Source organism: Plodia interpunctella, chromosome 10, assembly GCF_027563975.2.
Source record: "Plodia interpunctella isolate USDA-ARS_2022_Savannah chromosome 10, ilPloInte3.2, whole genome shotgun sequence".
Classification (NCBI taxonomy): Eukaryota; Metazoa; Arthropoda; class Insecta; order Lepidoptera; family Pyralidae; genus Plodia; species Plodia interpunctella.
Window position 1 is genome coordinate 7,822,494 of NC_071303.1, and position 20,898 is coordinate 7,843,391.

Below are 20,898 nucleotides of genomic sequence, written 5' to 3' on the forward strand. Positions count from 1 at the left end.
ATGACGTTTATCTCAACGACGAATAGTACTATATGAAGAAGGGAAAAACGTTTATATTGTACAAATGTTTTTTTTTTTAATTGAACAGATATAATTTAAATTACAGACTAATAGCTTCCGCGTTTATTCCCGTTAGGCAATTTAGTGCCTTGCTAAGCGAATTTGTAATTAATTATGTGTGATGCCTAATTGCCCATTAAAAACAAATTATGGCTAAAATTGGAAACGTAATTTTGTTTTATCTGAAAACTGTTTCATTCAAAACGTATACGTATTTTTAATTAAATATCGTTCTGTTTTCATTACTCGAATAAATTACCTGCAGAAAATAATAGTTTTTTTCTCATTTATGTATTTGTTTTGCCATTTAAGTTGGTTTACTGTTGTTTAAATATGGAATTTAAATAAATACAAGGAGTATTATAACAATTGAGACCATTTTACTCAACGATTTATAGACTTTACAAACAACTTTGATTTTATTTTATAATATACTTGAGATCTGGATCAGGCTGATCGTCAGGATCTGGCTGATTCCAAGTTGTTTATAATATCAAGTAATATTCTCCCCATCTCCCCGATCGAAATCAAATTGGAATCACCTTGTGAAAGCAGGTCGGTGATCAAATCTGCGTAATTTGTAGTCTAAACACGACTTACTCCAATTTTGCTAATTGCATTAATTTGCATGCTCGTCAAACATGAGCTATGTTTACACTGTACAAAATTATTGGCAGAACTGTGTCAAACAACTTCGAAAAGTCAGTCATTGATAAACGACATAGGCATTTATTACTCAATGAATAAATTCAAGGACGTACAAGTCTGAGTCATTCGATATTTTTTAAATCGTTGGTTTTACTCATTTGATGAACTTCATTCAAATCAAATTCAATAGAATATAGGTAATGTTGATGGAAGGTGGTGTAACGTATTGACTGAATGGTACTCCAGAACAGGAGAAAGGAGTGTCGGGTGATCTGCAATGAGATGAGCCGACGACATAACCAAAATCGCAGGACGTACGTAATTGCTAAGAGATGTATAAGGTCAGGGAAGAAGCTGAAATGATAATGAGAAATGATTCAATAATTTATTCGGGCGGTAGCTAAATACCTTTTAAACCATCATGTTTTGAACGAAACAAACTAGTGTTATGAAAATAAAAGCCTACTCGGATGAAACGCTTACACAATATCCATTGTCATAGCGAGAGCTTGCGTCGTCTGCGGCTTAAATTGCACTTGTGCGTTGCGTAGTGTCTGACACTAGTGCCGCGGGATATCAAAGTGTTGTTACAGCTCTCCAGCCGAGGATACAGTCGCACTGCGCCTCCATAATGTCATAATTGAGTTAATCGCCGAGCCAAATGTATTCATACTCGTATATGATTTGCATTTGTCAACTGTCACAATTGCAATGTTTGTTCACCGCAATGGACAATTCAATAACAGCTAAATACTATATGGCCGTGTTTCGTCTCATTAATGCTTCCATTATGTTTGCTTCGTTTTATTTGACCGTTAGTTTGGCTATTACAGAAGAGCGTAATAACGTTTTTACTTCTCTGCTTTTAACTAAACTACCAGATAGTAAGTACTCGCTTTTATGTCTTAAAGTTGCATTAAGTTTATATCTACTTGTTTTAAGTACAACATGTTACATCTATTTACACAGAAATGCATTGAAAGTTCGTTTGAAATGATCTCTTTTTGGTAATATAAGTAACTTTGCCTTGAATCTTAGATAGGTTTACTTGACGTTGGTAAGGAGTTGTTGGAGTAAAAGATAGGAATACCCTTTCATTTCAACTCTCATCTTGGGTCTGTTTTTAATAGAGATATTTCAGATATTTCATTAGAAATTTGAAGAAATTTCATTTGAAAAAGGCATCACCTTTGTACTTACTTTCCTATTTACTGCGCGTCTTTTTCATGTGTTCTTGTATACATAAACTGTTAAATAAATAAATATAACCTCGTTACTCTGATAGGTAAACTCATATCATATACATACATAACGGGCGTTGAAACTCGATCAATTTGTTTTCGAGTTTCATGCCATTGTCTCCTATACACAACTATCATTCGATAAAATACATTGTCTGTACGTATATTATCTGGCCCAGTTTATAAAATACTATATATGAATTCAAACTGCTATCTCATAGCAGAGTTCCATACTTTTGTCGGAATGTGCTCATCGGTGTTTTCCGTTCGTGGAAACTAGCCATGAACTGTTCCTGCATTGAGCATAACTTCGCAGTTCATTGTTGAGCAAAACTATCTCGTTTTGCTTGAAACTACTTCATGTGATTGTTTGTTTGATATAACTTTATAGCCTTGGACGTATTGATTATTTTTGTGTACCTATTTCATATTCAAAATTCTTAATTCAACTTACGTCGACTTCCAAAGCGCAGATCGAATCCAAAGGGCGTTAATTAACACCTGTGGGTACACTATATACTATACTATTATTATAAAGAGGGCGTTTGTGAGTTTGTATGTTTGAGGCGGGTAATCTCAGAAACTACCGAACCAATTTAAAAAATTCTTTCACCATTAGAAACGTACATTATCGAAGATAGCTATGGGCTATATTTTACCTCAAAACTCCCTTGGGACCGAAGCCCCGGGAAACATCTAGTATTTTATATACTTACGTAGTAACATATATATGCTTACTTAATAAGTTTCATTATTGGCAGAGGGGCTGCCCTCCCTTTGGTATTTCCAGATAAAAGGTATTAGGATGGAATTTTATGAGCTTCATCTATTCTTCAAATAGATTTCTAAAATGTTGGATACCTAATAAGAATAGGTATTTCTATTCAAAGGAAATGACAAATGCACGAGGTGACATACACCAACCTCCGCAGTTTATCTCAAAAGGAACAAAAGGCGACAACCGCAGCCCTGAGAGATAACCGGCCGTATTTTAGAAGCCGCCATTAAAATATGATTAAACCAGCTCACACATTAAGTTAACTTTGCGGCCAATTGATTCACTTTGCTTAATTTTAATGTTAGCTTTTGTTGACATGAGAAGTTGTATGCCGATTTGTTGCAACGTTGATCCATGTGTGAAGTGGACCTTAAATATTTATATTTTATTTAACAAATGATTCACATTTCAATGTAATTAATTCAATCGTTGTAGATACAGGAGTTACGAAGGCCTTTCCCAGTTTTTCGCTGAAATCACGGGACAAAAATACTTCATGTGTGTTGAGGTTATATATACCATTCCAGTAACGATCCTGTTATTCCAAACGTAACATGCAATTCGACCTTACGGTAAATTTTCCAAGGTTATAGATCAAACGTAAAATTTTATAGTGATTCCAACTTGTATCCAGAGAATAAAGTACAAGCGACAACATTATTAATCTTTACAAATTGGCGGGTATATCCATCGCATAGGCTTCAATGCAGTGTATGCATTTAGTATGCAGCGGACTGTACTTTGCAAACTTCGAGGTTACGACTCATATTGTATACAATAATGTAATACAATATTATCAAAGGTTTACTGCGCGCTCGTAAAAGGGTTAGAGGCTTTGAAAACTTATCATATTAACTGAACGCCGTATTGCGGATCAAGATGTTCATTGAGTTCTGAAGTTATGATTATAATGAGTTCCATAAATTCAATTCCATATCTAAATGAAACACGCTTTAAATTTGATAATGAAAATACAGGTCACTTACGTATGATTATCGACAGAAAAGCCGACTTAGTTTGTCTTATAGAAGGCCTTTATGACGAGCGCGACTACCATAGATAAAAGAAATACGACTACTATATATATGCAGAATTATTTTAAAATATCACTTAGGCAGATTCGCGTATAGTCATCTGTTGGATTGGATATTAGGCGTGATTTCAGAAATAAAATGGATATTATCCAAGTAATGATGTTTTAAATACGAATTTTAATTGTTTCGGATTGAATACAGCCCCTTTCAACGTTGTTTTGATGCTTAGTTCGTGGCAAGCTTATCACCACTGTACATTACTTGCATATTTTTTAGTTTAATTACGATATTTTCATCGTTAACAAAATATATACAATAATGACATGCATCTATACGTGTATATAGAATGTGTGTTAGCCCCTCACATGCAAATAGGCGTCACCGTTTTTTAGGTCAATAACTCACAAATCCCACAGGCTATGTTTGCCAACGTCGCCTGTCCAAATATAAGTGGTTTAAATGAAGTATGCCATACGTGCCAGTGACAGCGGCAGGCTGGTGACATATCGTAAATAACTGCCAGATAAATATTTACAAACCAAAAGTTTGTTATTCTTGTGATGTAACGACACCCAACGTTAGATAGCGTCGTCAATCATTCACTTGTCAAATCATGACCATTTTTATAAAATACTTAGTCGGCTAATATTTGTGAATATTGCTGTTCTAATGTTTTTATAAACGTCTAAACGCTCGAAAAAAGTATAAAACTCTGTGTAAATGATACATTTATTTTGTACCAATAATTTAATGATTATTTACTTTGTGTCCGTTTGAGCGTTACATTTTAATTGCCCAATTATTGTCAATGTCGTTCATTACTTACGACTAATAAGAATATTAATGTGTGTGAAATGAACAGAATTATCGCTGCTGATTCGAACATTTTGCTTAATTTAAAACAAGATCTAATTATCTTGATCGAGTCACTTAGCACGTTCCACTTCTATTGTTGACTTTTAATTATTCATGCACGTATGTTAATACATATATCACGCGATTTTAAGAGTTCATCAAATATTTAGATATCTGTCGGACAAAAATTAAATGAATATAATTATCATAATTCATACAAAGACTTTACATTGTTTGTTCCGATTTAACGAATTTGAAACGACCAAATGTATTATATAATTCATAAATATTTCTAATATTATTTGCTGAAAATTTGCCTACCATGGTAATGTTTACGTCAGTCCCCTCATAAAAATTCAATGAATAAAAAATATATTCCCGATTAAACCGCCGCCATCGCAGTTTGATATTTCTACATTAACTAAAGTGCACAGAGAGAGCAGAAGATTGATGGACATTTTAATCGAGCCATTTGTAATTCCGATTCAGTATTAATCGATTTATTTTTGTAAGTTTATATCAACTGTCGAGTCGTAATGGTTTGTATTAATTTGTATTTATTACACAAGTATATAATTTTTATGAGTACACAATCGGTCAACGCAGTAACGCCTGTAATAAATTTCAGTGGATACAGAACCTAGTTTTTTTGGAGTACGAAATCGTAATCAATTATTAAAATCCTAACTAATATTATATGTGAAAGTAACTTTGTTTGTAAGTATATATTTTTAAAAACAACCTCCCTGCCGCCGATTTACCTGTAGTATCTGGTTTATTTAATTAATGGTTAATTAATTATTACTTTCATATGTACCAAAGATTCCTTTTTACATAATATGTCATAGGATAAGAAATGGCAATTAAAAGCTCTTACAAGAAAACCTCTGGCAAAAAGGACAACGTTATTTGTATGTTAGCAAATATAACATTATTTACTCGTATGTAAATATAATATCCGTCCCCATCTCATACTTTGAATGGTCAACTTATTTATTTCCCTCTCGCGTGCTTGTATTGTGTAGTCTTATTATATATTCCGGTATACTTTTACTGAAATCACCTCTGTTATACTGAGCCAGTTTTGTGCTAGTTCAAGCTAGATAAGATACGAGTAAAACTTCAGGATAAGACTCACAAGCTTTCACATTTGCGTGTGCGGAACAATAATTCGTCTCAAACTCATTATGATTTATTATAGGTTCTTTAACATATTGTGTTTTTAATTTAATTACTAAAAAGTTATTGGAAGCTTTGTCAAGTTAGTAATATCTGTCTTGCATCCACCAATCCGATCCGTCTTCGTCTCCGTTCCGCCCGCCCGGACGTGTGTAAAAGGTCCATTTTTACGTATGTAAACACAATAATTCCGTACCATTGGGAATCTTACAAACCGATGAATAAATAAACTTGTAATATACTGATGTTTGCCGTTCGGACAACGTTTTAAATAGACCCCCGTGTTTTGTCTCCCCATGTTTATTGTGTAGACAAGTTGTTTGTCTTCGTTATATTATTCAGTAAGCTTCAGAATTTACCAAGGTGCCGTTGTATTTGTAAATCGTTATCTGTGTTAGAAAGGTACGGGCACAATTCTCTTTTGATAATATTTGTTACAAAACGCGGTAAACGAGCATTTGGATCACCTAATGGGAAGTGATCACCGCTGCCTGCAGTACCGCAGGTCGTCACTGGCGCGTTCCCGGCATTCCAAGAAGTCCTAGACTCATTTCTAGAAGGATCGGTTCGGGAATACCGAAGCAGATATTGATTGATTCCGCAGACAAAATGTACAAGTAGACAAAATGGTCCTTTCTTACTTAGCAATAATGTAGCTTTTGTTCTTCGTGTAATTTTGCTAGTAGTAGTTAAGTACATCAAGATAGAGGATTGTATATTACAAAAAATTTTGCGCCGATGATGGGAGAGCACTGGTTGTTCAGGATTTACTTTCTGCTTTTAAGAAATCTTGCACCTGATTTCGAAGAGATATTTAAAACGAAGATATCGATTGCCTGTCCCACTTCTCCGAGTAGGGTTGTTTATCTCTAAAATTTGTATGTTAAAATATTATTACACTATAATATTCTTACCTACACCAGCTAGTGAGAAAAATGATTTGAGACATAGTTTAGTCACTAATTGCTCAAAAATTATGTTAACTAATGATTCCAATAGTCTCTGACCCAGAATACCTATTAGATAGTTTAACAGTGTAAGTACTTTCACATTATTAGTCATACGAGACCGCTAAGTAATTACTCTGTGCTAATGCTACCACATATTGCAATTAAACGGCAAATTAATATTGATTCTACTCGTTAGTAGGTGGTATCACATCTGGGTTCGTTTATTATTATTTCCTTAACTAATAATCACTTAAGACATAAGGATTCAAACGAATTGGGTTGATATACATCCGTACATATTGTAGCGAATATTTCGTCTTATTTGTGGGGCTAACATGAGTTTTTGCAAGATGAAGTAGTATCTACATCGACAATATGTATATGGAAAATGAAAAACACTATCGTACACATAAGGAACTATTAATTAAATTGATTTTCGGCATGGGAGATACCACGGCGTTCTCGCAAATGCTTGCTTAGATTTAGATGTGAAATAATTTTCATAGCATATAATTTTCATAACCTACCCAAGTACCCATCTGAAATAACATCTAAGCAACGCAATAACAAGCAAAATTACCAAAAGAACCTTTTTCTCCCGAAAAAGCAAAAAGTTTATTAATTGGGTCACGACATGTTCCATGATTGCATTAGTATCGAATTAACGAAATTGGGATAGTTGAGTTCTGTTCACCGAACAAGAAAGTTACTTTCTTTTGGGAATTCTCACCTTAATTACATAAATTGCTAAGTACGTACTACTCATATTTGCATAAATGCCACAAAGCTACAAAGTATAAGTTGATTCCTCGTTAGTATAAATTAGCCTTTATTTCAGAGATCATAATAACAGTGACACCGCTAAAGACACCTGTCCATTTTAATTACGAAAACGGAACTCCGCCGGGGCGCAGCAGTGACACGGCATTTTGTGACCTCAATAAACATTTTTATTTCGCGGTTTGAAAAATGGACCCTAAAATTTTCAAGATATTGCTGCAACACAAAAAATGCCTATACGTTAAAAGATGCTCATTTTTATATATGTATTTTATATGGTATACGAGCACCTCATACGGGAATCTGATGGTGAGGCTATCCTGTTTTGACAACATGAAATATATGGCAAATGGCTCTATGAATAAATAATGTGACATTTGAAATTAGGAAGGGGACTTGAACAGCTTAATTTTTATTATAAATGTTTCGAACTGTAAAGATATTTATCTCAAAGCGCTTAGCATAATGAAATTTAATAATTTGATGCCGCTATTTCTAAGTAATCATGTAATCTTGATTCAGAGTTTCAGCAATGTTTTGATTGAAACATCAAAATGGAGACAAGATTCCTTAGGTGTAATTTTATCTTTTCTTTCTCTTTTATATTAGAGATATTAATATTGCCTGGTACCAATAAAATGAAGGAGGCATTTGACTGCCTCTGAAACGAGGGTCTTCCGCACGTGTCCCTACCCGGTGACCTACTTATCTACTTACCTTCGGGATGGGCAATACACCGCACGCGAAATTGTCATTTTCATGCTTCCACACTCGTAATAATGCCTTATATGTCCGCATTAATATGTGCAATAACGCGTAACGACAACAAGTTTTACAACTCCAGCGTCATTCCAAATTGTGTTTGTTAGAAAGGTCCAGGCTATTAGAGAATACTATTTTCGGGTTCCGCTCAAACATTAGTAATGTTGTTATTGTGCCTGGGCGACTGTAATCTGTCATGTTGAGGCCCGATGTAATTGTGGCTATCTGTTTCGCGGTGAGTTCACCGCCCCGAAATAAACCTGCAAAGGGTAGTGCGTGCTAGCGTAATGAAATGTCAAACGGCGAGTGACACTACAAATCTCATAAATATCCGTCGAAGGAAGCGTAACTGTCGTTTACGGCCATCGATTTGCCTCGCAATCGATTGTTTCGCTAATCGATTTGTTCGGGCTGAGCGATTTAGCTGTCTATGGATGATTTATTTGCGCCGCGTTTACGATCACGTCGCATCGATATCGCGCCTTTGTGACGGTAACGTTTCGTGTTCGTATTGACGGCGCGGGAATCGACGGCTCGGGGAAAAATAGCCTCTTTTCAAACACCCGCGACCGCTTTTTATTTTCTCGTGAATTAATTTGCTTACTAAGTGCTCGGGAAAATTGTATAAGGATTTTCAGGCTGTTAATTGATGTTTTCAATGTTTGCTTTACGGAGTGCTCGGATAATTTGTATCGTCAGCGAGATTGCGGCGAAAGTAGGCGATGTCGTGTGTACCCGCGAAATAGGCAAATAGCGCACGCAGATTTGGTATGCGAGTCGAGCGGGAGATGTTTAATTAGAGAATTTATAGCGAAATTCCTTCACTGGTGGATTATGTTATTACTGTAATACGCTTATGGTGAACGCCGGTAAATGTATATTATTATCGTTAAAATATTTGACATATTTACGTAAACATACCAGAATTCGCTATTATAATACATGAAAAGAAAAGTAAATCCTGAAACATATAACGTACGCAAGATTATATAGAAATTAAGCAAAAACCCTTCGTCCTTTTCATGTTAAATAAATCCCCGTACGACTCACGCACAGGGGTATCTTTTACTGAAATTACATTGTACATCTCGATATTCAGAGTATATATAGAATATATGAATAAATCATAAATGGCTATATTTTGTCGCTGCCCCCAATATAGGTACTGAAGAACATATCATGTTCAATGATGACAAATATATACACTTTGGTACAAATATACATATACATACGTTGTTAATTTATTTATGTACCACTGCTGGGCAAAAGATATGGCCTGAATATGGTCAATAGTTTAAAGCAGATAAGGAATGAAGACAAGATACCAAATACCCCTGAATTTGGAGGAGGATACGAGGAAGAAATTAGGTGATAGTTAATAACATACATTTCCTTGTTCCAGAATGGAGCGGAGGCGGCAATGGCGAGTACCGAGTAAGAAGACAGTTGTCAGTGTCGTCAGACTCCAAATTGCTGGACGAGGGGGCGAGGGAAGACGCGAGGGTGGTGATGAGGCCCAAGCGGCCGCCCAGGCCCAAGTCCGAGGCCTTCTTGGGGCCTCACGACCACAGCAACCGCAGGACTAAGCGGTTTAGTGCCTTTGGGGTGAGAATTGTCAAATTCTATATTCATCCTTACGTATAAAAAAAAGGTTTTAGCTGAAGTTCCACTGTCTTGACTTGTCAGTCTAATTATGTAACTGTATGAACGCGATAAACTAAAAAAGTGTCAGTCGGATTTCAAATTAATTAAGATATTTGCAACAATGTTTTGTATTCGTTATAAGTTGATCCGGATACAATAAATCGTGTTATCGTGTGATAATGAAAAGTATTAATAAATATTACGTCCACTCTGATAAAAAGTAATCTGGTGGTGACTATTATGTTTTCAGAAATGTGTGCCACCCTATGTTCGGAGAAATCCATATGCACATTATGTATAATTTAATAAATTATTTTCACTTGATGAACTTTATTCTGCATTATCAATTTATCAATTTTTAGCTTTGTGTAGGTTCTAGCTGCGCCCCGGGGCAGTGCCGTGTACCAAATTACATGTGACAGCAAATGTGTCATTCAAAACAGCTTGTTTTCATAGAACAAATCGACTCAAGGACTAATTCGCAATTTTTTTTTTATCTTTCATACCACTATTTTTTCATACCACTGTTTCTGTATGAGTAGGTGCTCTTAAAGATTTGTCTTAGGTGCCTTAATAATGAGTACGAATAAAATAACTGTTGATTTGTAGTCAATACTGAACTAACTACATAGTAGCTAGACTCCCCCGTTTAATACACTTCATAACGATGTTCTCCCAGTTATATTTGGTTAGAAATATATTTCCCGACGGCGGATTAACCTTCATAAATCATTTAAGGAGTTTTTCGGGGCGCGTTATTCATAAGATACAAACATTCACATTTTTATGTGTTATCCTGTAAGTTATGAGATGGAGGTAATGTTAAGAATTTTGAATAATTACGCAGTAGTACCGTTTTATGTCTTTCATAATAGAAATGTATCGCTATCGATACATATCACGTCTTTATCCTTTACGGGGTAGACAGAGCCAAGAGTTGCGAAACTTTAGGCCGTTTAGCTGTATTGTGGGCTCATTGGTGCAAATATTATGAAATAGTGACAGGTTGCTAGCCCATCACGTATTTGAAGAATCTCCAGTTTACAACCTCCCTTGATTGACTTTTACTCAATCTCCGCGGGAGGAGAAGCAGCTGGTATATTCTATGTTTGTATCGTTCCCAGACCAACATGGTGTTCAATACGTGAATTTGATATATGATATATGTGTGTGAGTAAAGTAGCTTGCTGGTCGAGCAGGCACCACTTGCTATTTTCGTTATTTTATCGCCGTCGACAGATCTTTACCACTTCTATTGCGTTTATTATTTTGATTTCTTTACTGTAATGTGTCGGTTAAACGTATCGCCTTAGTTATAGACATATAGAGTTAGATAGTGCTTAAGGTAGCAATAAAAATGTAGTACAAGATATAAATCGGAATGAGAACAAAGGTCTGAAACAAATAAATTAAGTTGAAAATAGCTCTCTTGATATTTCAAGAGAATAAACGGTAATAGTCTCAATGGAAAAGTATGAGTTTGTTAATACAACAAACGTTGTTGTTTGTGATCACAGCCCTGCGAGCGTTTTTACAAATAACCAGAAAAATCCCTACATACCTACCTATCCATCGCTACTGATTATGCAATGATTATTTGATATTTTATATGTTCTTGTTACTTAGTTTTTAGACAATCTGCCTCTCTTTCCACGGTTGTTTACTTGGAGATAGTCCCTTTGAGATAAATTATTATAAGTACATTTATTATTCACCGTATCAGGACACTTGCGTTGTCTTTCTTTTCATTGCACTTCGGCCAAATGTCTTTTCGGGCCTGTAAATGTGTCTTTTGCGCAATTGTACTAAAACCGAATTTCGTTGAATCTCGAGTCCAAATATTAGCTATATAGCATGTTTCTGCTCTGGAAATTTTAGCGAACCGAAAACTTTACAGCCGGGAATGTAACCGGGAACAAGCTCAGATGTAAGAAAGGGAAACGTATGCCTAGATTATATTTGAGCAGCTCAAGAAGTAACCGAAATGCTGTTTCTCTAGCCACGATACCACCTAATCATTATAAACAACCTCTCCGCTGCATTCACTTAGTCGAAGATGAATTTGGCACTTCTACTTACTTACATTTACTTTGTTTTTTTTGTACTAAGCGACGTGGAGCGACATTTTGCTCCTCAGTTTTTTATCGACCTATTTGCTGTCTATGGAATGCTCCGGTGACTGTCTATAAGTATTGCAATGCTTTATGTGGGCTTTTTCTTGTATCTCTGATCTCTCATCCTCGCGTGTTTCCACTTACATTAGGAGCAAAAATAAACGTAAGTCAGCGTAAAAAATAACCTATCTTGGAAGATTCGATTGCGATTTTACAACGGGCTATTTGTTTGTCGTCAACCCTTTTTGCGAATGTTATTGGTTGCCTATTAGTTGTTAAGGAATAGTTTTATTCTTGATCGGTACTTACTGTACACACACACACTTAACAGCTTCGTGTATATTTTCCTAAGTTTTTTTTCAAACTTATTACTACATGATCAAAACAACTTTTTGTTAGGACATTTTAGTACGTACCAATAGTTTTTTTTTACTCAGTTTGTTCAAAGTTGCTTTTCGATAATTCAGTATGAAATTGAGTAAATTAAGGATCCTTCCAAAAGATATGTATCGTATATGGAGGGACAGGCAATCAAGCTATTATAACAGTACTATACAGACTGAACAATCTTAATACATATACTTAAAAGGAAAACTCGTTAATTATTAACAGTTTAGAACCGTATTTAAACGGTTCTAAAATAATATCATTCCAAACCAATTTGATCATCAAGCCAAGCTTATAACATGTATGCCATACAGTTAAATAAATAGTTACATAGACATGACGTTTATTTACCTAAATTTAAGACTTATTTTAATTATTGTCCAGGAGTTAGACGTCCGCCTGTGTTTGATAGGACCCAGATATACTTAAGTTCCGATTCATTAAACTAATAAATGTTATCAAGTCAATTAACAAAGTACTACAAAAACCACATATTAAACAATATCAAAACAGTGAAAATTTACATTGTAATATCCCTAATGAAAATTATTTTCAGGCCAGACAATTTAAAAATCACATCCCGCAAAAAAAATTATATCCATCCTGATAGGTTCGGTCTGTGTACTGAACGTTATTATTTACTTACAAAATGGCGCGGTTTCATCTCTTCCCTATCTATGTATCATACAATAGGGTATGCTCCCTTTTATACCTTATGGTTTTATCCCAAATCTATCGAAACTTAAAAGGCATTAATAAAGGCCTGATTCACTGCATACAATATTTTTTGGGAAGTAATTTACCTGGAAAGCACGACTAAGTTTTTTATTAATTTGTTTGGCGTGGCGTAAGTTACTATACATTTAAGCATTTTAAAATTGATGACCTTTTGATGAGCATTATTCTGTATATATACTGTAAAAAAATATCTTCCAATATTAGGTTCTCGATCAACCTTACAACGGGTCTATATTTATTTATCTGTGATACTGTATGATAATACGGCATGGCATAAGTTATTATACATTTAAGCATTTTAAAATTGATGACCTTTTGATGAGCATTATTCTGTATATATTCTGTAAAAAAATATCTTCCAATATTAGGTTCTCGATCAACCTTATATATGTATTTATCTGTGATATTGTATGATAATACAGAATTCTGTTCTTGTCTATGCCAACGGGGACGAACCTACGGCGATATGTCGACAGCTCTATTCAGCCGTTCCATCTGAAACCCTATCAGCATTCAGCATTTGCTCGAAACGTCCACCATCGTAAATTATGAGATTACTGTAGCTGGCTGGTGATAAATGAACGTTTTTGTTTTTTTTTTTTCGCAGGGTGACTCTCCGTTCGGAAAATCCGAAGCTTACATTAAGCTAGAGCAGCTCGGTGAGGGTTCCTATGCCACAGTGTATAAAGGTTATAGCAAGTGAGTATTTTTGTATAAATAGACTGACAGTTCCTTGTCGTACATACAAATTTCAAAGTAATATGGAACGTTGGGAGAGACTGACGCGACATATACCTAATGTCTTTATACTTTACAGAGCCAACCAAATCATTATTTCGCTTACTAAGTTCAGATTGGAGCATTCAGCTTCAAGTGTTTTTATTTTTAAAAAACTAGAACATTTTGTATACAAAAAAAAAATTAAAGAATTAAGCCGCAGTTTTCAATACTACAATAAAATATTTAACTAGAATATTTTATTAGAATGAGGCTTTGTCGAAAATTCAAAAAGTTTTTCAAGATGTCGTTAGCAATTTGTCACGTCCTTTGTACTAACTTGTCTAAAAACTGTGTTAAAAGATATGAAGGTGATAGCTTATAGAATTTCTAGTTTAAAAGATTAAAAAGTTAAAGAAGTAACAATTATACAAAGTTCGGGCATCGATCAAAAGTCTTATTAATAACTATTAGGAAAGTTCGAAGCGTTTGTAAAAAAATACCATGTATCATTACTACAACCCGCCATACAAACTGCTAATCTACAATAATATAACACATCTAAGTGTTTGTTTATACACGCTTATCTCTGAAAATACCAGCGGGATTAGAAAGATGTTTACGATAGTAGATTTGACGTGGAAATGGAGAAAGAAAAAGCAAGGAAACGGACCCTGGTCTGGACAGAACCGGGAAAACGCTCGTATGAGAGAGACAAGTTGACATAGACTGAGAGAGAATGCTTGATGATTATGATTATAGTAAAGTTTACGTCGAACAGAAATTATGTATAGGGTAGCCGTCATGTCAATACAGATATTTTTTCCAAATGCCAAAATACATAAAAACATAAGGATGATGAGTTATTACGATTATAAAACAAACAATTAATTCGCAACTCCAGAAATAACTTTTGTAACATCCATATATTGCAACAATGAAGGAAATTAACGTAGCAACGCCCACGCCAGAGGAAAGTTGTCAAGAGTTCAAATATTTAGACAAAACGCGAGAACATTTCAAACATTTGGAAATCAAAGTTGGAAGTGCTCTGAAAGTTGATATCCTTACGATCTTCTATTTGACAAACAAGGCGTTTAGCGATGAATTGTATGAAATAATGTTGCTGAATTTCAATAATGACGACATTTTGAAATTTTTTATCTTTACGAGTAATAGTGGTCTTGAGATCTTTGTCTTCAAAGTAAAATACGCTTACATAAGTACCTGATTAAGGGTTGATAAATATTAAAACAGCTTGACGTTTGTCACATACAAGTCCCTAACATCTTAGCAGATGGAGGTATACAAGTAGAATATGTATTCTGTAATAGTAGGTTAAGTTTGAGAAAATAAATCAATAAATGTATCTGTGTCTCCGGCTTCCTTTCATTTTCACGTCCACCGTTAACAGAGATTTTATTTTTTCATTATTGACTCGTATTGTTGTATATTACACAGAACCAATACATATAACAAAGATTTGACTACCTCATACAATAAATAAAACCAGTAAAACACATTTTCCAATAGTTTAATCCTTAAACCCATTGTTCGAATGAAAGTATTATGTATCACCAATATTTCCGGAAACCATTCGGAAAGCAGAATATTTTCCATTTTTTGGCAGCTGAAAACAAGCGCGGATCATCAGATTTCGGCACAAGGGTTATGCACATAACTTTGATTGAAATCTTGACATCGCATAAAATTTGACATCTAATAATTAAAAAAAACTGATTTAAATAATACGTATACACTGTACAAAATCTCTGTATTTTTTGTAAGCTTACTCAATCAAAGCGAGTTCGTACTCCCGACTCCCATTGTACGATTTTGGATGGCTGTGATTACAACCCTTTTTGAGGACTGGATCCGCGCCTGGCTGAGACAAGAAAGTGTAAGAAAATACGGCGTTGTAAGAGGCAAGCGCTGTTAGGTCACGTTTCGATAAATCTCTAGCGACAATGGAGAATCCATAAGTAAGGAGCTTGCCACCCGATACCTCAGACTACCCCCTAGGGTTTTCGCATATACAGTGAACGTTTTAAACTCACGATTCGCCTTAAATATTCTATTTAAATTTTGGGTATTCGTATACGACAAACCTGTTCTGTTCTTTAGACTGCAGATAATACCTTGTTATTCATAAAAAATTTGAACATACAATTAAATTGAGTTTTTAAACTCATGGTGAGTTTTTAAACTACATACTATTACTTACAAACACTTGATTCTCCACAACGCTTAGGTTCTGAAAATGCGTGTAGTATCCAGAATATGTAGTAGTCACTTAGCTTCTATGCTCCATTCATAGCGGCTCTTTGACGTTACTCGATATGTAAAGCAGCTTTTAGCCTACTTTGTATCGCCTGAAACTGTATTTTATATCTGTTCAAATACATTTAAAATCCGCGAGCGCTCCGCTACCATCGTTGAATATTTTGAAAGCCGAAATATTCGTTTTATCCTTTAAATAAAATATGGAACAGTGTCGCACATTTAGTTTTATTTGCTGAATTTAATATGCATGGATGGAAGTCGTTTGTTTTTATAACTTTTAATAAACATAAAATTTACCGTTGTTGGAAAACTACGTTCGGAATTAAACAAGATGACCTTAATTCCGTTTCTATTAGAGCTAGTAAATTAACTAGACTGAATATGGGTGCGGGTTTTCAGGCGAGGCCGGGTCAAGAGGCTAAGTCAAACTGAAGTTGAGAGTTCATTGCTGGTGAATATTGAATGGCTGACGCTCGCTGCCTCGCGCGTAATGAGTGTGTTTCGCCAAATTGTCGTATTCATGAACTGAGTTCGCGAAAGTAATTATACGTCAGTTCCAATTACCGCAGTCGCCAAGCTTTACTTACTGACGCACGTTTATTGAGTCATCTGTTAATCAAGAGCCAAATGTATTTTTTAGCAAGATTTTTTTTACTGTAACAGCAAAGCTATTTTCTTTTTTAATTCCCTTTAAAATTGACGTGACACTTCAGCGAACTTCTGTCGAACTGCGAATCTGAGAGTTAAGTAATTTTTATGATACACGAACGAACAGAAAATGTTGCAAAGGTTCCTCTGTATAGTCTTATTCTGTAACTTTGCTAATTACTCGAAAAGTCTCCGAAAAGGAAACTGACATGTTTGTCCTTTATAAACATTAAGCTTCTGTCGTCAAAGGGATGTCGCGTTAACTTTATCATACATCGTCAAGTTAATGGGGCAATGAGCGGATTAGTTGAGGATTGTTCGGTTAGGCCATAATTACTTTCGTTTGAGGCTTAAGGAGAACATGTTTTTGTCAAATATTATGATGTCACACGGTTGAGAGGGTTTCTAGCTAAGCTTATTAGATCCTGAGCCGAGTATTCAAAGCGTTTTAGCAAAGTCAGACCCACGTCCGTACGGTCACTGTTTTATAACGCAAGCAAAGCAATAAGGCCCACATTTGTTACATAACGTCTTTGAAGAAAAGGTCACGGTGAAGTTTGTTGCACCATTTCTTCACCTTTGGAGAAGATTTGGATCTGCAATAGACTAAGAATATGTTTAATTTGAAAGCTTATTAGAACAAAAAAGGTTTTGCCATACATTTAAGATGTCTTTCTTCATTAGGCCCTGTGTTAGTATTTATTCTAAAACACGCACCCTTGTCCACAGTTTAACGCAACAAGTAGTAGCATTGAAAGAGATCAGACTGCAAGAGGACGAAGGTGCGCCCTTCACGGCAATCCGGGAAGCGTCTCTCTTGAAAGAACTGAAACACGCCAACATTGTCACGCTGCACGACATCGTGCACACGAGGGAAACGCTCACATTCGTATTCGAATTTGTGGTGAGTGTTTGAAGGTCGTACCACACGTCTACCGCACCGATCCCACCCGGCAAGACGATGTTAATTGAAAAGTGAGCTTTAAAGCGTCTTTTATAGAAATACGTTACATTGATAATACGAAGCAAACCGCTAATGTGTAGTCAATGTAAAGTATATCTACAGTGGACGCTTTAAGACTCAATTTTGAATAAACTTCATCGCGGCAGTTGGTAGCCGTGCGGTAGACGTGCTTGTGCTATGAAGGAAAGGAATTCATATGACATTAAGGAATCTGTTAGATCTAAAACTCTGAAAGTTGAAGGGATTCGCTTTGATGTTTTTACAAGGTACATTAAGTTAGTTAGGTGGGAGGTTTGGTTTATCTGTCCCCGACTGTACTGACAGTGAATATATTTGTGTCTTTGCTTCCATCATATTCACTGATATATATTCAATCATTGAAGGCATATTGATCGAATATATGAGTAAATTGAACGCGCATCGCGTCGGAAGGACCAGATTTCCTCAATTTAGACATCACTTACGTTTACTGTATCGGATTACAGAAAAAAATGACTGACGCGAGACTTGTTGATCCACTTCATCAATTGATCAGAATAACGTATATACAGTATTCGTCAGCTGAATTAGTGGGTTGCAAGGTCAATCGATCTTTACTGGCGTTAGGTTTTTGATAAACAGATTCCATTCTAGTTTTAGGTAAAACTTCCACAATTATTTAACTACTTTGATTAATTATATGGTCAATTAAATTCAATTTATTTATGGTCAATTAAAAAATGTCTATTCAAATTACATTTAAAAAATGAGATGAAATATATCAATCACTATCTTTAAACATATATATATATATATATTATTATATTATATATTTTGAAACATATCGATAAAAAAAATTACGGTCCCTGGACTCGGGCTTTTTCTGACTACACAGATAAAACATGAAACAGAGATTAACCAATTTATTTTTAAAACTATAAATAAAAAATATGCAAAAATGTAACTAAAGTAAATTGTTTCTTTTTTTCCCATAGGATACAGATTTATCGCAGTACATGGAACGACATTCTGGTGGTCTCAACCATCACAACGTTAGACTGTTTATGTTCCAGTTACTACGAGGCCTTTCCTACTGCCACAGAAGAAGAGTTTTACACAGGTGAGATCATATATTGTCATCAACGTCATCCTTTACATTGTTCCATTTTCTGTGGTCGACACAAAACGTATTTTCTCTCCATATTCTCCTGACCTCTCAACATCCTCATATCTTCCTTAATGCCAGCTACACACTATTGCAGTCAGATGCTGACGCGAATTAATGAACATTGTGTTGAAAAGCAGTGTTTGCCAAATCCGCCAAAGCTGTTTGCTGTGAGCACCATCGTGTATAGCCGGCATAACATAAGGCCACATGTGAAATGAAAATATATAATTCTTAAAAAGACTTGTGTCGCTTTTTCTGTCCTATATACTCAGAGTATTTCGGTGACAAACATACAATTGGCCATAAGTTACTTCCCAACACATATTGTCTAATTTATCACCATCCCAGGAGCTAGCCGCGTAGAAAAGAAGCAATGAGCGCCCAGACTCATTACTTATTTATGAGTCGACTGGCGGCCCGCAGAACGCTCCACATGGAGGGTTGCCAATTTACCGAAATTCCTCGGTTTTTTCGAAGATTTTCAAAGTTTTGTAATTTTTTGTGATGGCAACCCTATGCATATAACCCGTAATCCAGCCGAGAGCTTAGTCAATATTGAATTTGGGGAAAACATACTGTGAAAGGATAGCACTGTGTGGAACGAACTTCGCGATTTTGTAATTTTAAATTTTAGGGATTAAATAAAATGGGATGAACCAATATTTGACGTTCAAAATTGTTTTATGAAACCCTAAATGTAAAACGTGTCTCGTGAAATTATTGGAAAATGTTATAAAATACCTTTTTCACGATTTAATTTTAATTTTTCTATCTGACCGTCATAAAACACCATAAACGTATACTATGTTACTCGTCAGGGGTTTATTATCAATGTTGATGAAAACCTCTTGTCATCAGGACGGCCGTTAGCATGTTCGCCGGTCATCTTGTAAAAAAAACCTTTATTACACAGGGATGTGAAGCCACAGAATCTACTTATAAGTTCCCACGGCGAGTTAAAGTTGGCGGACTTCGGGCTCGCACGCGCCAAGTCAGTGCCGAGCCATACATACTCGCATGAAGTCGTCACGCTCTGGTATAGGCCGCCAGGTAAGATTTCATTCATCATTCGTTCGTTCTTCAGTTCATTCATTGGTTAATTATCAAAATTATCAATTCATCCAAATGCAAGATCTCAATGTTGAAAACTCAATTTCGTATTTTTTTTGTTTTTTCTCTATAACTTTTTTATTTTGTCAAAACAGACGTCCTACTGGGCAGTACAGAATACTCAACATCTTTGGACATGTGGGGCGTGGGCTGCATATTCGTGGAGATGCTGTGCGGAGTCCCCACCTTCCCGGGAGTCAGGGACACGCACGATCAGTTAGACAAGATATTTAAGGTCAGTTTTAAATCATATTAGCCTTAGTGGCTCCTTCTAATAATCACTACATAGCTATTCGAACCAGTGGGAAAAAGGCTCATGTTGTCCGATCGGTAGGACAAAGGAAAGTCGGACCACGTAACTAGAGCGTAAAAAACACAACACAATTTGTAAATGTACAACTTGATGCATTATTTAACAGTAAAAAATCTGTTCATACCGAGTTTTTATTCCAAATTTGTTTCGTATTTTTATTTTATTTTTTTACAAATAAACGTTACATCTATCTTTTTTATGAAAAACATTTGTGTAGGTGGTAGGCACACCAACAGAAGAGAGTTGGTCGGGCGTGAGTCGTCTCCCTGGTTTACGCACACACATCGCCCGCTGGGGCACGTGTCCCGGGCGACCGCTCGGCTCAGCGTTCCCGCGGCTGCGGGACACGGGCCGGGACGCGGAGCGGCTGGCCGCGGCGCTGCTGCAACCCGACCCCGCCAGGAGGCTGGCCGCGGACAGGGCGATACAACACGTGTACTTCTCGCAATTGCCGCCCAGACTGAGGGACCTGCCCGATGGTGAGTGTTTCATAGCATACTGCAAGGTTATGTGCCCCATCCTCGCACGTAACTGTTGGTCACAACC

General features: G+C 35.8%; 1 protein-coding gene across 3 annotated transcripts in view; it reads left to right on the top strand.

Annotated features, from left to right (window-relative positions):
• The window catches only part of Eip63E (Ecdysone-induced protein 63E), a 66,056-nt gene that overhangs the window by 41,085 nt on the left and 4,073 nt on the right, over positions 1–20,898 (top strand). For all 3 annotated transcript variants that reach the window (XM_053750910.2, XM_053750912.2, XM_053750911.2), the window contains exons 4-10: positions 9,690–9,892; positions 13,778–13,869; positions 17,548–17,722; positions 18,757–18,881; positions 19,843–19,979; positions 20,135–20,274; positions 20,570–20,831. In XM_053750910.2, the coding sequence (XP_053606885.1) occupies positions 9,690–9,892; positions 13,778–13,869; positions 17,548–17,722; positions 18,757–18,881; positions 19,843–19,979; positions 20,135–20,274; positions 20,570–20,831 (1,134 nt within the window). The remainder of the gene's footprint in view (positions 1–9,689; positions 9,893–13,777; positions 13,870–17,547; positions 17,723–18,756; positions 18,882–19,842; positions 19,980–20,134; positions 20,275–20,569; positions 20,832–20,898) is intronic.